At 45.8% G+C, this 16,666-nt stretch overlaps 1 protein-coding gene across 2 annotated transcripts in view; it reads left to right on the top strand.

Moving 5' to 3' along the window:
• dhx29 (DEAH (Asp-Glu-Ala-His) box polypeptide 29) overlaps positions 1–16,666 on the top strand; it is a 113,770-nt gene that overhangs the window by 53,554 nt on the left and 43,550 nt on the right. For both annotated transcript variants that reach the window (XM_067985901.1, XM_067985912.1), the window contains 6 exons: positions 2,067–2,651; positions 11,454–11,597; positions 12,022–12,198; positions 12,524–12,664; positions 13,870–14,014; positions 15,372–15,492. In XM_067985901.1, coding sequence (XP_067842002.1) covers positions 2,067–2,651; positions 11,454–11,597; positions 12,022–12,198; positions 12,524–12,664; positions 13,870–14,014; positions 15,372–15,492 — 1,313 coding nt within the window. The remainder of the gene's footprint in view (positions 1–2,066; positions 2,652–11,453; positions 11,598–12,021; positions 12,199–12,523; positions 12,665–13,869; positions 14,015–15,371; positions 15,493–16,666) is intronic.

The following is a 16,666-nucleotide window of genomic DNA, read 5'->3' as shown; positions in this document are numbered from 1 at the left end:
TCCATTCCTAACAGCACTGTGGAAGAACCTTCACCACACGGACTGCAGCGGTTCACGAAGGCGGCTCACCACCACCTTCTCAAGCGCAATTAGGGATGGGCAATAAAAGCCCACATCCCATGAACGAATAAAAAAAAAGATGCAATCATTTATTCACAAATTTGGTGTGCCATCAAGCTGTTAATAAAATTTAATGACAAATGCAATTGTGTGCCAAGAATAATCACTCTTTTTTAATTTTCACCGCCCTGAAATTGATGACAAATAATAACGTATTGACAACTATCATGGTGGCCATACGTCATGTGTGACCCTATACAGTGGGTATCAACAGGCTGTTTGAGGGGAGTATTGCAGCCAAATATTTTTTAAATTTTGTTCTTGGGATGTGGGTGATGCTGACAAAGCTGCATTTATTGCCCATTCCTAATTGCCCTTAGAAAAGGGGTGGTGGGCTGCCTTGATCTTCTGCAGTCCTAGTGGTGGTGTTGTGCAGAATTCCAGAACTTTGACTAAGTAACCATGAATGAATGGCGATGTATTTCCAAGTCAGGATGGTGTGTATCTTGGAAGGAAACATCCGGATGGCATTCCTTTGACATTGAATCATGGAATCTGACAGCACAGACGGAGGTCATTCAGCCCATCTTGCCTGTGCCGGTTCTTCGAAGGACTTATTCAACTAGTTCTACTCCCTCGCTCTTTCTGCATAGCCTGCAAATTTTTCCTTTTCAAGTATACATCCAATTCCTTTTAAAAGTTACCGTTGAATCTGCTTCCACCACCCATTCAGGCAGTAGCATTCCAAATCATCATAACTCGCTGCATTAAAAAAATCCTTATCTCTCCTCTGGTTCTTTTTCAATTATCTTAAATCTGTCTCCTCTGGTTACTGACCTACCTGTCAATGGAAACAGTGTCTCCTTATTTATTCGTATCAAAACCCGATTTAATTTTGAATGCCGCTATTAAATCTTCCCTTAACCTTCTCTGCTCGAAGGAGAACAATCCTAGCTCTTCTAGTTTCTCCACATAATTGGAGTGTTCTGTCCTGGAAGACGTTTCTTTAAATGTTATTGTCGCTGCATTCAGCCAGGTGAGTGGTGAGTAATTGTTCAGACTCCTGACATGGTGGAGAAGCATTGAGGGGTCAGGAAATGAGCCACCTGACATAGAGTACCCAGCCTCTGCCCTACTCTTGTAATCATGATGTTGAAATGGCTGGTCCAGTTAAGCTTCTGGTCAATGGTGACTCCCAGGATGTTGATGGTGGGGGACTCATTGATGGTGATTCCCTTGAAGGTCAGCAGGAGATATTTGGGCCTTGTTGGAGATTGCCTAGCATTACTTGTCCATATCAGTCCAAGCTGGATGTTGTCTGGGTCCTTCTGTAGGCTGGCATGGGCTGCTTCGTTATTAGAAGAGTTATGTATGGAACTGAGCACTGTAGAATTGTTCTTACCCAACCTCCACATGGTCACTTACAACAGGGCTCACTGAGCAGCTGTCAGGAGTGGGAACCATAGCTTATTCTTCCTCGTCTAGGAATTTCAGGGCATTTGTCTTCAAATTTTTTAAAAAGGTATTCTCTTCCTTCTCCTTGCTGTAACTTTCCCACATCACTGGTCATCTATCAGAGCAAGATGGTAACCTTCTCTCAGGTTGATGTTGCTGCTCTGAAACCAGCCACCAGGGAAAGGCACAGAATCACAGTGAGGTTACTTTCTCTGTGATTTTGGGGAAGTGCCTGTCCTCCTCTTAGCAGTTGTGTTCAAATTTTTTTTTAACCTTTTTTTTTCATGCATCAATAATGGTGTGACCAGTTGTTATCCCAAGTGCAGAACGAGATATGACCGCAATCTGCCATATATTGTGAGTGATTAAGGCACTAACAAAACAGCGAATCTGTTAGAAACTGTGGGTTTGTAAAGTTTAAGAAGAACCTCTAGTTTTGTTTTGGGTGTATGAGTGGAATTACCATATTACTGTATTCTTTCCTAGGCAGAATAACTACTTCAAACTTTTATGCCTCATTTTAACATGTGACATTTTTAATAAAATTTCAGGCAATACATCAATTGCTTCCATCCACATATCGGGATGTGTGGATTGAATGGAGTGAAGCCGAAAAGAAGAAAACTGAGAAAAGACAGATGGAAAGGAATAAACCACGTGATCAATTTATCACCAGACTGTTAAACACATTAAAACAGCAACCATCCACTTGTGCTTCACAAACAGTAGAAGATCCAGAGGACTCCTGGGAGAATTTGGTAACTGAGGATGACTTCAGAAACCTATCTATTAATAAGGAGAAGGCAGATAATTTGGACTCAGCAAAGATTCTTTTAAAAAACTTGCAGAGTTCTGTCAGGTTTCAGAAACTTTTAAAAGATAGGCAATTGTTACCTGTCTTTCAACACAAAATGCAAATTCTTGAAACTCTGAGAAGGCATCGAGTGGTGGTTGTGGCAGGTGAAACGGGCAGTGGGAAGAGCACTCAGATACCTCAGTTCTTGTTGGAAGATTTACTGTCAAGTGTGGCTTCAAAATGCAATATTATTTGTACCCAGCCTCGAAGGATTTCGGCAGTGAGCCTGGCGACAAGGGTTTGTGAGGAACTTGGCTGTGAAGAAGGTCCTGGAGGAAAAGTAAGATATAATATATTTCTGAGGTGAATAGAGTCATTTAAAAAAAAATATTCTTAAACCTTACTTTTGTGAGCATAGTATTTTTCATTTTTAATTGAAAAACCAAGGTAAAGGTCCATGGTGCATGTACCATCAATGTTGAAAAAAGGCAAAGAAGATGAGGCAAATCAAAGTAGTGATTAAGCGCCGACATGTATGGGCTTTAAAAGCCGTAAGATGATAGGAAAAAAGAAAGACTAAAGGAAGTAAGGAGTTCGACAATTTTAAGGTGCTGGCAAAGAATAAGTTGGAATAGGAGACTGCTGTGGGATTTGATTTCAATATAGGAATGTAGGGAGGAGAAATGTGTCGGGGAGTGTATTTGGAGTTCAGGAACAAGGGGAGAAAGTTCAGAACAGCATTGATAGCAGTGATAGTTATAAAATAGAGAGGGGTTAAAAAGGTTGAAATGAAGAGAGAGATTGATAGTAGCGGTGAGAGAAGGATGGATTATCAGGTCGCAAGTTTTTTTCCTGAATCTTGTCCTGGAGAGCGAGAACGGCGTTCAGAGCCTCTTCAGATAGGGAGCAACATTCTAGTCCTGTACAGCCTTGTGCTTTACAGACTTATGAGTAGTTGAGGGGAAAAGAAATGTTTGGCACCACTCCCACATCCTTAGATACGGGGGTGGTGCCAGAGGACTGGAAAATTGCAGATGTTACACCCTTGTTCAAAAAAGGTTGTAAAGATAAACCCAGCAGCTATGAGCCAGTCAGTTTAATCTCGGTGGTGAGGAAACTTTTGGAAACGACAATTGGGGACAGAATTAACAGTCACTTGGACGAGTGTGGATTTGATTAGGGGAAAGCCAGCACGGATTTGTTGAAGGCAAATCGTGTTTCACCAACTTGACAGAGTTTTTTGATGAGGTAACGGAGAGGGTAGATGAGGACAATGCAGTTGATGTGGTGTATATGGATTTTCAAAAGGCATTTGATAAAGTGCCACATGGTAGGTTTGCTATTAAGATCGCGGCCCATGGAATAAAGGGGGTAGTAGCAACATGGATACAGAATTGGCTAAGGGACAGGAAACAGAGAGCAGTGGTGAACGGTTGTTTTTTGGACTGGAGGGAGGTGTTCTTGATGTATATTGCTTTTCTTGATTTATATTAATGACTTGGACTTGGGAGTACAGGGCACAATTTCAAAATTTGCGGTTGACACAAAACTTGGAAGGGTAGTGAATAGTGAGGAGGATAGTGATAGACTTCAAGAGGATATAGACACTCTGGCGGATACGTGGCAGATGAAGTTTAACGTGGAAAAATGCGAGGTGATGCATTTCGGTAGGAAAAATGAGGAGAGGCAATATAAACTAGAGGGCACAATTCTAAAAGGGGTAGAGGAACAGAGGGATCTGGGGGTGTATGTGCACAAATCGTTGAAGGTGGCAGAGCAGGTTGAAAAAGTGCTTAAAAAAGCATATGGGGTCCTGGGCTTTATAAATAGAGGCATAGAGTACAAAAGCAAGGAAGTCATGATGAACACTGGTTCGGCCACAACTGGAATATTGTGTCCAGTTCTGGGCACCGCACTTTAGGAAGGATGTGAAGGCCTTAGAGAGGGTGCAGAAAAGATTTACTAGAACGATTCCAGGGATGAGGGACTTAATTTACGTGGATAGATTGGAGAAGCTGGGGTTGTTCTTGGAACAGAGAAGATTGAGAGGAGATTTGATAGAGGTATTCAAAATCATGAAGGGTCTAGACAGAGTAGATAGAGAGAAACTGTTCCCGTTGGCAGAAGGGTCAAGAATCAGCAGGCGTAGATTTTAGGTGATTGGCAAAAGAACCAAAGGTGATATGAGGAAAAACTTTTTTTACAGAGCGAGTGCTTAGGATCTGGAATGCACTGCCCGAGGGAGTGGTGGAACCAGATTCAATCATGGCCTTCAAAAGGGAACTGGATAAATACTTAAAACGAAAAAATGTGCATGGCTACGGGGATAGGGCGGGGGAGTGGGACTAGCTGGATTGCTCATGCATAGAGCCAGCGCGGACTCGATGGGCTAAATGGCCGCCTTCCGTGCTGTAACCTTCTATGATTCTAAATAGGAAACCTAACTTCTTGGAACCTTTAGCAGTGGAAGAAATGTGGGAGTTCTATTTGAGATTAGAGGATACAGTGAGGCCAGGAATGTTGCTAAATAAGGGATGGAGGCAGAGATGTCGGAGTTGAGAAGTTGTAGCTTTCAGTTAGATTTGTAAAAGACATGAAGAAATTGGGCCTGAAATTCTGGAGGGCAGCAATGTGGGAATGAAATCTGGATCTGGGTCTGAATCTGTATCTCATTGGAAATTGTGCACCAAGAGAACATGGGTGCTTCTTAAGTCCACTCTCTTCCCTGCGCTGTCTGTGTGGGTGTTCCCAGCATTTCTGCCCAACTTTCCTCTGTTAAGCCCATTGAATCCTACATCTGCTAAGAGCAGGAAGGCTCTTGTTCTAAGCCTCCTGAAGGACCCAAAAACTTGAGATGCCAAAGGTAATCCATCCAGAATGCAGTCCCTTGGTTCCCTGTTGGAGTTGAAGAATATTTTAATCTTTGGCTCAATAAGGGCCTTGGGTTCTCCCCCTTGTTCCCCCCCCCCCTCCAAGGGCCAAAGCAGCAAAGAGAGGTGGGTGTCTCCATTGTGGTGCTGCTACAAGTGCAAGGCACCTGTCCCAAATATAAATGACCCTCTCCCCGCAATTTAGGAGAGGGTCAGTGATCTGGCAAAGTGCTGGATGGTAGTCCCATCTCACAGCACTTCTGCCCCCTAAAAGGGGTCTGCAAAATTTTTGGTCCATTGCATCTTTGAAGAATTGAGAGAAAAAATATTTTTATTGCCTTATCGAAGGTGGCAGTATTGCTCAAGATGCAGTGACTAAGCCATTGCATTGCAAGGGGACTGGAAACTGTGTGCATTTAAGGCCGTGTGAACAAATATAACTTATTTTAACAGATGGTGTAATACGGTATGTAGATTTTCTGTAGTCAGTATGTTTAAAAGACATCTGAATGCTTTCATTGAGTCTCTTAGGTTTAAATCTTTGTTGATGAGTATGTTTCCGATGTCTTCAGATCTTGTGGTGAATTTATTTCAAACCTTTTAACTTCACTACACTTCTCAGTTGGTGGTGTCACTGATTCTTCAGCTGACTTCAGTAGTGTCACACACTTTTCTCCATTATGGCTTTGTCTAGTGAATTATCTGCGATATGGACAGGTAGTGAAACATTCGATAGGGTTTCACCATGATTCATAAGTAGCTACCTGGATGGAATAAAAATAACAACCCAAAAATACCTAATCGAATTAACAATCTGAAACAAAATGGAAGAAATCTGACATGCCAGCTTTCAGGGGGGTACATCTTGCTTAGCCAGCACTTTTTTTTAAAAGGACATGGGGCTCGATTTTAGGGTCGGGTTACGTGCGGGTTTCCAGCGGGGGGGCCCCGAAAATCCCGATCTCCGATCACGTGACCGGATTCGGACGAAATCCCGGCCACTTCCGGGTACCGCGCTGACGTGCGGGGCTGCGCGCGCAAGCCCCGCTGGTGGGAATCCCGCAGGCAATTAAAGCCAGCGGGGTTCCACTTGAGAGCACTTAACTTGCTCGTTGTGGTCAGTTAATGAGCTGAAGCAGCTGTCAAAAGAGGAAGTGTGGGATTTTACGTTCAAAGCAGTCAGTTTCCCACACTGGGGTAAACAGGACCCTTCAAACCAGGCGTGTTGCAGCCAGCAGCCTGTGGCAGGTGCCAAGGTGCGCTCCACGGGGGAGCGCCCTCACCCACGCAGGAGGCCACCGCGTCACATAGGGCAACCCCTGCCCTCCACCAACCCCCGCCAAGCCAGAGGACAGACCGACACGAAACCGCAGCCCCAGTCCGAGGACCCACCCACCTACCCTGCACAACCCCTCACACCAACACCTGCCAGATGGGTGGTGCGTTGACATCGTCGGAGGACGAACAGGATGACCAGCCCCAGCAGCCTCGCAGTCCACGCCGTCCGCCTCGGAGAGGTGGGGCCCCCCAACACGGTGCTGCGGCACACCCACCTGCACAGCAGGAGGGAGGGCAACCGCAGAGAGAGATGCGTCGCAGGAGGCACTACCCTCCGCACAGGGTGTACAGAGCGAGGCTCAGCTTCATGGACCTCTCCGAGGAGCAGTGCATACGGAGGCTCAGAGTCAATCGCCAGGTAGTCGCCGACATCTGCAGCCTCCTTAACGACGAGCTGCTCCCTGATGGACCAAGCAGCATCTTCTTACCTGTCGCCGTCAAAGTCACCACTGCCCTCAACTTCTTCGCATCCGGTTCCTTCCAGGGTGCCACCGGGGACATCACCGGGGTCTGTCAGTCCTCTGCACACAAGTGCATAAGGCAGGTCACCGATGGGTTGTTCCGCAGGGCCTCCCACTACATCAACTTCGCCATGGACGAGCGCAGCCAGATGGAGAGGGCGGTTGGATTCCATGCCATGGCCGGCTTCCCACGGGTGCAGGGTGTAATCGACTGCACCCACATCGCAATACGGGCACCTCCGCATGAGCCAGGGCTGTTCATCAACAGGAAGGGGTATCACTCCATGAACGCCCAGCTCATCTGTGACCACCGCCAGAGATTCCTACACGTGTGCGCCAGATACCCCGGCAGCTGCCACGATGCCTTCGTCCTCAGGGAGTCCGCCGTCCCGCCCATCCTGCAGGCACCCAACGCCGGCAACGGCTGGCTCCTCGGCGACAAAGGGTATCCCCTCCACACGTGGCTCATGACACCTCTGAGGAACCCCATCACCGAGCCGGAGCATCAGTACAATGACAGCCACACTGCTACCAGGTCTACAATTGAGCAGACCATAGGGCTTCTCAAGATGCGCTTCAGGTGCCTTGATCGTTCTGGGGGAGCGCTCCAATACACACCATTCAGAGTGGGACAAATCATAGTTGTCTGCTGTGCCCTGCACAACATGGCCCAACAGAGAGGGGTGCCGCTGGAGGAGGCCCCATCCACACCCGCCACCCACATTGAGGAAGGCGAGGGCGAGGAGGAGGCGGAGGCGGAGGCGGAGGAGGCGGAGGCGGAGGAGGAGGAGGAGGCGGAGGAGGAGGAGGCGGAGGAGGAGGAGGAGGAGGCGGAGGAGGAGGACGCGCCCGAGGATGTTGGACGACCCATGCGCCGAGCCGCGACTCACCGGGATGGTCGCCGGGCCAGGGACGCACTCATACGTCAACGGTTCTCCTAGAGTCAGACACTGCGAGGCGCTCGCATCTCCTCACCTGCACATGCGAGCGGCCATACCAGCCCCCTCCACTGAAGAGTGCTGCCAGTAATCCTGCACCCACAGCAGTGTGCCCAATGGGTGGCAGGAGGTGTTCGCCGTCATGGTGGCCTCCACGGAACGCAACTATTGCACAAGCCGCGGAAGAATGGACGAGAGGTGGCAGGAGTGGTGAGAATAGACTATTTAATATCTGGAATGTGACATCATTTAAGAAACAAAGTACAAAATAATAAACACCCTGGTGTATTCCCTTTGTGATTATAAGGCCTTTGGAATTCTTCTCCGGGAACCCCTACGTGGTGCTACCCCTGTGGCTCCAGCAGAGGTAGTGGCAGGTTGCTCGTCTTCTTGCCTTGACCGGGTAGATGCTTTTGGCGGACGGCCCCTGGGTTTCGGTGCCCGTGAGGGCACCTCCACAGACTGCTCCTCCTGCACCGGGGCAGGGGCAGACTCGGCCACCTGGAGAGGAGGCACCATTGCGGGTGCTGGTTGAGAGGTGGGCGACGGGTGGGACGTGGGGACGCCTTGAGAGACGTCCCCGCTTCCATGTCCTCGGTCACCATCATCCCTCTCTTGGCCTCGGCCCACATCACCCCTTCCACCCTGCTGGACGGCAATTTGGATGGCATGTGTGAGGCCTTGCAAGGCCACCCCTAGTGTATCCCTCAGCCTGTTGGTGGCGTCGGAATGTTGCTCACCCTGAATCCGTACAGACGTTGTCAGGGCCTGCAAGGACTCGAAGTGGAGCTGTGCGTGACGCTCGAGGGAGGCCAGCCTGTCCTCCACCGCAGACAGTCCCGCACCTACCCGCGACACTGTGTCGCCGGTACCCTCCTGTGCCTGCGCCACCAATGCCCACATGCAGGAGGTGGACTCCTCCATCGCCTGCGCTATTGTGGACAATGCGCGCGGCACCTCTGCCAGCACCTCAGCAATTAGCTGGTGGCCCTCGACGACTCTCCTTTTCTCTGGTGGCCCCCTGGGTTCAGCATCTGGGTCCGGCTGAGCAGAGCCTGGAGATGAGTGCTCCCTCCGTCGCGGACCCTCCGCGGCTGCCCCTGCCACCAGGGTCTGCTCATGCTCACTCGTGCGCAGTGACTCACCAAGTGCTACCCCAACTAGTTGGCGAGGGGGACCCACCGAGGTGCGTGTCTCTGCGCTGGTGGATGGTTGGCTCTGATGTGACTATGCACCCTCAGAGACCGCCATGTCCTCTGAGGAATCGCCCTCCACGCTCGCTTGATCCAAAGACGGACCTGCAAGAGAACAGAGGGCACTTTGAGGCATGTGGACCAACTTGACAGTGCGCCTGATGGCAGGTGATGATACGGTCACTCGCGATCATGGGTGTTGAGTGTCAGCTTTCCCTTACCGGCCGTTTCGGCAGCGACACACTCGCCATCGGCCACCGACAGGCAATGTCGCGTGCGGGCGAGGTCGAGCGCCTCCACCTCTGCGTCGGTGAGCTCCACCACTTGCGGCGGCCCACCTCCGGTGCGTGCCCTTTCGCGGTTGTTCTTGCTCCTCTTCTCCTGTGAAGGCAAAACACAGATGTGTGAGTGGGTGCGTCTTGCATCGTGAGACGCATCGAGCATCGGTGTGGTTGGGTTGAGCGTGGCGCGGAACAGATGGGAGGAAGTGTGGGCCACGTGCCCATCCCATTGCATGGGGATTGGGGTGTGTGGTAGTGTTCGGGTGGGGTCAGGGACGGTGGGTACTTGCGTGCACGGCGAGGATGGTGAATGAGTGGCTGTGAGGATTGCTGATGGAGCGCAGTGGTGGCTGTGCAGGAGGGGGTTGTGATCTGCTTGGCGTGATGGTGGGGACGGGATGTGGGAGGGTGCGTTGGTGTACTCACCTTGCCAGACCTAGTCAGGTCATTGAAGCGCTTGCGGCACTGCTCCCAAGTCCTTGGGGTGTTGCCCCTGCTGCTCACCTCCGCCGCCACCTCTGCCCATGCCTTCCTGGTTGCGGCGGCAGGGAACTTGCGCCCATCCTCAGGGAAGAGTGTTTCCCTCCTCCTCCTCACGCCCTCCAGCATCAGCTGCAGTGCCAGATCTGAAAAACGGGGCGCAGCCTTTCCCCTTGGTTGAGCCATTCTCCCAGACCTCTTGCTTGCAGCAGGAGGGGCTTTGGGAGACTGCCCCTTTAACTGGAGCTCCTACATCGCGTCGACGGTACTGCGCATGCGCAGCCGGCCAGCACGCAGCTGGGGAGCGCAGAACCCGGAAGCAGGCCTTAATGGGTCCAATTATCCCGCGATCGCGTGGGGGACGCACACAATTACCCGTCCGCTTTTTCCACGCTCCCGGAGGACCACCCGCTGGGAACCCGCAGGCCTGCTAAATTCGAGCCCATGATATCCCATATTGGCAGAGGAAAGCCATATGCCATGTGCCTGGACTTCAGAAGGTACTTTCATAAAGTGCTGCATGTTAAGCTTCTTTCATAAATTAAGATCAGTGGGTTCCAAAGGTAAAATATGGATGTGAATTAGTAACTGACTAAAGGGAAGGAAGGAGTCATAAGGGGAGCTTGGACCAAATGGGAGAGGGGTGGTATTAAGTGGGGGGTCCCCAGAGGTATGTACAGCATGATTTTTAAATTCATAAATGACACCACGTTAGGTGGAATTATGGATTCAGAGGAGGCAGCTAAGATCTTAAAAGGAGAGCACGGAATGAGCTGATTGAATTCACTGATTGAAGCCAATTTTTAAATCACATTTACCTGCCTATTATAAAATGAAGAAATTCCCCATTTGTCACAGTCAGAACTTTGTGAAATGACCTCATTCTTGCTATAAGTTACCATACTAATCCAATTTTGTATATATAATGAGCTCTTTTTTTAAAAAAAAAACCTTCTTACCACTTTGTGATGGTGTTATTAGAGTAAAGAATCCAGTACAGTCTCTTTAAATAGTTAATTTTTTGGACTTCCCTCATGTGACAAAATACATAAAATCTGCCTTCCAAGGTGCCCACAGAGCTTAAGTAGAGCTCAGCAATTCTTTAAATACATTTTCGTACGTTTCACTACCTGAAACAAATGTTAACATTTGGAAATTTTTTCTGTAATCTATAGAGTATAGCCTTGTTGAGCTGAATATTTTATTTTGTAAAGTTAAATTAATACCCTTGAGTTTTGCTCAATTGCTTTTGAAAAACTGGTGGATAGATTTCAGAGTATTATCCTGGAAGATTTACCTGAGATTGATAAGTCTCCTGAGGGAAGCAATCAATTGGGTAGGAGCCATGGATCCATGATGGTCAAATTGTCCAATGTCTTTAGAGGAAGTGGACTTGGTTGGCTGCATACTTACCAATTTATATTATTTAATTTGAGTTTTTAGTGTAAATATAATGACAACTAGGTCTTCCATAATTTCTGGGCTAGATTTGTGCTTTGATTCACTCGTATCTTGAGCACGTTATCGTTACCTTGTTAAGAAGCATGCTTTTGTAATTTGGGTTAATGTCTCCATTTGCAGAACTCTCTTTGTGGTTATCAAATCAGACTGGAAACAAAAGTTGGAGAATCATCCCGGCTTTTATACTGTACTACTGGTGTTCTCCTGCGGAAACTGCAGCAAGATGGACTTCTTACCAGTGTGTCTCATGTCATTGTGGATGAGGTAAGAAAAGCTCCAGAGAAACTTAGCTGTACTTTATTCCTGTGCAATAAAAATGGACTATGCTATGATGATTGGAGCAGTTTCAGTATAGTTAGGTGCAAATCTTGAAGTACAAATCATTCAAGTAAAGGATTAAGCTTGGTACAGTGCTACACCACATGATGCTTTTGTCCACTTAAACTGCTGAGGACCTGAATCTGCAACATGTCTAATTAATTATAACATTTCAAAACAGAATTGGTGCTTTGATGCCTGAGGTGGGGGAAATATTGAAGAATCAAATACTGCTGTTCACCCATTGAGTTTTATTTTTGCATTGTTGCAAAACATTGACGTGTATACTTCAACTATAAGCCATAAGTGAAAATCAATTGTTTCAACCTGTTTTTAAAACAGATTTCCTGACTGTCGCTTTATATTGTAGGTTCATGAGAGAAGTGTTCAGTCAGATTTTCTGTTAATCATCTTGAAGGAGATAATGCAGAAGCGTTCGAATCTAAATCTGGTTCTGATGAGTGCAACTGTTGACAGTGATAAATTTGCTAATTACTTTGGACACTGTCCTGTTATCAATATCCCTGGGAGAATTTATCCAGTACAGGTAAGGACGAAGAATGAGGACTTATGTTTTACTTTCATATATTATATCATTTTTTCTTTAAGGATTTGGATGTGTGCACAGTTATGTCATGAATTTGTGCGTAACATGGCAAACTAACTATTCCACATTTTTAAGGATGTACCATTTTCGGTTTTATTTACTTTGTGGACTTTCTCTGATATTTCTGTACTATTAGAGATACTATTTAAATTTAGGTACTATTTAAATTTAAATTTAAAATTAATGTATTTATAATACATAAATCTACAATATATGTAGATCAACTGTATGTCTTTTATAAAGTCCCCATCCCAATTATATACAGGTTTTTCACTTGGAAGATGTGGTAGAAGAGACTGGCTACGTTTTGGAAAAGGATTCTGAATACTGCCAACAATTTTTGGAGGAGGAGGAAGAAATCAATCTGACGGTCACTGGCAAAGGAGGAAGAACCTTTCAGCATCAGGTTGTTGATAAGTGGTTTGTGATGTACAGTGTATAGTATTCACTGTCAACTGAAACAATATTCTATATCATATCATCATAGACATTGCAGAACAGAAGGTGGTCATTTGGTTTTTAGCTGTTTTCATATCAGTGACATGACCATTGGTGGAACTTGCTAAATGGAGTTATAGAGCTTGATAGTATGAGAGTTCAGCTGAATTTGGACCAATCATTAGCATTGGATGCTTCAATTTCAACCATGCAAGCTCCCTCACATTATTGGGATCAGGAAATTTTCTCAGTAAGTTTCCCTGGTCTTGTTAACAGTCACTGTTCAAACAAAAATAATTATAGTTTCATATTAATAATCATACGTTTGTATTTAGAATGGATACTGATGGGGCCATTTATGTACGTTTAAATTCATATCCTAGTTGACTAATGACCAGCTAGTGATTATCCCGCTTGTGAGGGGGGAAGAGAAAAGTAAGCAAGGTCTCATTTAGGATTGAGTTAGCATCAAGATGACACACCTGGTGATAGACAATAAAAGCAAAGTCTGTGACAAGTTAGATCTGATATCTGTGTCAAACAGGTCCTCAATATTCTAGGGTGCTGTTGATCGTTCAGCTTGACTTTTCGATGGGAACTGGAAAGTTTGGTTTATTGCTGGGGATGGAATTCTTTCATTTGGCTACAGGGTCCTTCTGGGTAGGGTGGTTTGAGCTGAATGAACAATAGGAAGCTTCCCAACACTTGCATTGTTGAGAACAAAATTCATTCAAGCCCAACCACATTACTGATGTCCTTAGCATTAATTTGTTTGAATGAGATGACTGTATGTGGTTTTGATAATGCAAGAATAAAAAATCTTCATGTGTGTAACATTATGTTGCAGAACAGTTATAAGAACATAAGAAATAGGAGCGGGAGTAGGCTATACAGTCCTTCGAGCCTACTCCGCCATTCAATCAGATCATGGCTGATCTTCGACCTCAACTCCACTTTCCCAACCGATCCCCATATCCCTTGATTCCCCTAGAGTCGAAAAATCTATCCATCTCAGCCTTGAATATGTTCAATGACTCAGCATCAGGGTTGCGTTAGACATTGTAAAATTACAATTTTGAAAGTTGTGAATATTAATCTCTTCCGTTTCCTCTCTTTCCCCGTTCCAGTACCCATACCTGCTTTCTAATTGGTCACTGCTCATATCTATTTCAGGAATATCTTGTTACAGGGACGAGACCTGGACCTAATTTTGTACTTGACCCTGAAAAATACAGTAGTCGTACTTGTCATGCTATTCAGTACATGCATCCAACCAAAATAAATGTGGATCTCATCTTGGAGCTCATTAGCTTCTTGGGTAGGTGAAAAACATATTTCCTATAGTGTTCCAATAAAAGGTACCTGCACAATGAACTTGTCTTTTCTCTTCACAAATGCTTACTAACCAGGTGTGTGTTTCCAACATTTCTATTTTTATTTGATTTCCAACAGTTACAGTTTTTCTTTTTTATCTTGAGTGCAGCTTACTGAAAATTAAGCAGAGTTTCAGTTTTTTTATTAAAGTGCACATTTAAATGTTTCCATTTGATGCTATAGTAACTTCTGAAGAAATTAAATGGTAACATTTTAAATTATTCCATTCAACAAAAATCTCAACTGTTGCAGGAATGAGAATGAAAGTTACAAGGTTAGGTGTAGATGGATATAATAAAATATCCAAATGATTCTTATGCTATAAGGGCCAAAGAAATATTGTCTGCGGGAAGCAACTGGATGGGTTTGAATAACAGGATAAATCTGGTTAATATTCTGGTTTCAGTATGTAGACTACGTGCCAGTAGGTAGATAGAAAGTTACGTGCAGACACACATGTAATGCATAGTACAGCATGTTTATACATGAGTGATTGAGTTTCTGGGGAGGCTAAAGTGCATCCTGTTAACCCGATTGTGATACTGAGGTGCCTTTACTTAATATGCCTCACTCAAACTGGTTGGTTATAACAATATATGAGCACATGAAAAGGGATCGGAAAATACCAAATGGTCCATCCAGCCTATCTGGGACTGGATAAATGCAGCAGAGTTTTGGACAAGTTGAGGTTTAAGGATCATGGAAAGCCAGGAAGGAGAGCATTAAGAGTAGTCAAGTGTGGAGGTGACAAAGGCAATTATAAGAGTTTCAGTGATGGAGGGGTTAAGGTGTGGATAGTGGCGAGCAGATATTGCAGATGTGGAAATGAATGGTTTTGGTGATGGATAGAACGTAGGGTTTAAAGCTCCGCTCAGGGTTGAACAGGATGTCCAGATTGTATTTGGTCTGGTTCAGCGAACGGAGAGGGGGATGGAATCTGTGACAAGGGAGTGAAGGTTGTGGCGGGGATTGAAGATAATGGCTTTGGTCTTCTGGATGTTGACCAGGAAGAAGTAATGACATGTCCAAAATTTGATGTTGGACCAGCAGTCTGACACGATGGAGGTGATTGAGAAAGGTGGTGGGTGTCATCATTGCACATATAAAAAGTGACCACTTGCCTGCAGAAGATGTTGTCAAGGGGCAGCATATAGAGGAGGGGGGCGAAGAATAGATCCTTGGGGGAATTTTGGAAGTGACAGCAGGGAAGAAAATTGGCATGTAAATTTTGGTGATGTTGGCTAGGGCTTTCACTGTAATGTAATAATTTGTTTGAGTTGACGAATTTCATTTCCTTTCAGAAAAAAGTGCCCAGTACAGAGCAGTTGATGGTGCAGTGTTAGTATTCTTACCAGGTCTGGCTCATATTCAACAGCTTCATGATCTTTTAACTACAGACAAAAGGTTCCAAGACAGGAAAAGGTACCATTTATTCCCACTTTTAATGTACGTTACAAACATTTGAATGATTACTATTTAAGTTTATTTTTAAAAATAGAACTTCAGAAAAGGCCTGGAATGCGTATTGGACTTGGTTATCTAAAGCATCTAGATGACTGGCACATCACAACCTAGGTCCTTCTATTGTGCTGAAGGCAGATTTTTATCACACAGCTGATACTGTAGGAATGTGTTATGTAGAGGCTGGGTACATGAACATGAGTTCATATATCTTGGTGCCTACCTTGACTGCATAGATGAAGCAGAAGCTCTGGACCTCCAGCTGATGGTTCAATGGAATTTAGTGCGTGTCCATGCTGTGGTAAGAAGCATAGGGGCAATGTATTCATATTTTATGGAGTTGTGCTCCTCACCATGTGGCTTGAAGAGTTCCGATACCTCATTCTGTCTGCGGTTTTGAGTTGTCTAAAGCCCAACAACACAAATTACCATCCTCAGCGGAGAGCTACTCCAAAATGATGCCTAGCAGTGGGAGGTTGAAACTGAGTCGTTCCTCTGATTCAGGTTTTAGATCACCAAGTCCAATGAACATTCCAGACCTACTCTTCCTCATGTAAGTGGCTTTAGTAAAGAGATGGGAATTAAGTATTGTTGCAGATGACACAAAGATAGGCCATGTGATTGATAGTGAGGAGGAAAGCTGTAGACTGCAGGAAGATATCAATGGACTGGTCAGATAGGCAGAAAAGTGGCAAATGGAGTTCAATCTGGAGAAGTTTGAGGTAATGCATTTGGGGAGAGCAAACAAGGCAAGGGAGTACACAATAAATAGGAGGATACTGAGAGGTGTAGAAGAAGTGAGGGACCTTGGAGTGCATGTCCACACATCCCTGAAGGTAGCAGGACAGGTAGATAATGTGGTTAAGAAGGCATATGAAATGCTTTCCTTTATTAGCCGAGGCATAGGATATAAAAGCAGGGATGTTATGCTGGAACTGTATAAAATACTGGTTAGGCCACAGCTTGAGTACTGCGCACAGTTCTGGTCACCACATTACAGGAAAGATGTAATTGCACTAGAGAGGGTGCAGAGGAGATTTACGAGGATGTTGCCAGGACTGGGGAATTTTAGCTATGATGACAGATTGGATAGGCTGGGGTGGTTTTCCTTGGAACAGAGGAGGCTTGAGGGGTG

This window comes from Heptranchias perlo, chromosome 1, assembly GCF_035084215.1.
Source record: "Heptranchias perlo isolate sHepPer1 chromosome 1, sHepPer1.hap1, whole genome shotgun sequence".
NCBI lineage: Eukaryota > Metazoa > Chordata > Chondrichthyes > Hexanchiformes > Hexanchidae > Heptranchias > Heptranchias perlo.
Note: the sequence above shows the minus strand (reverse complement) of the source record. Positions and strands in the feature narration are given on the sequence as shown.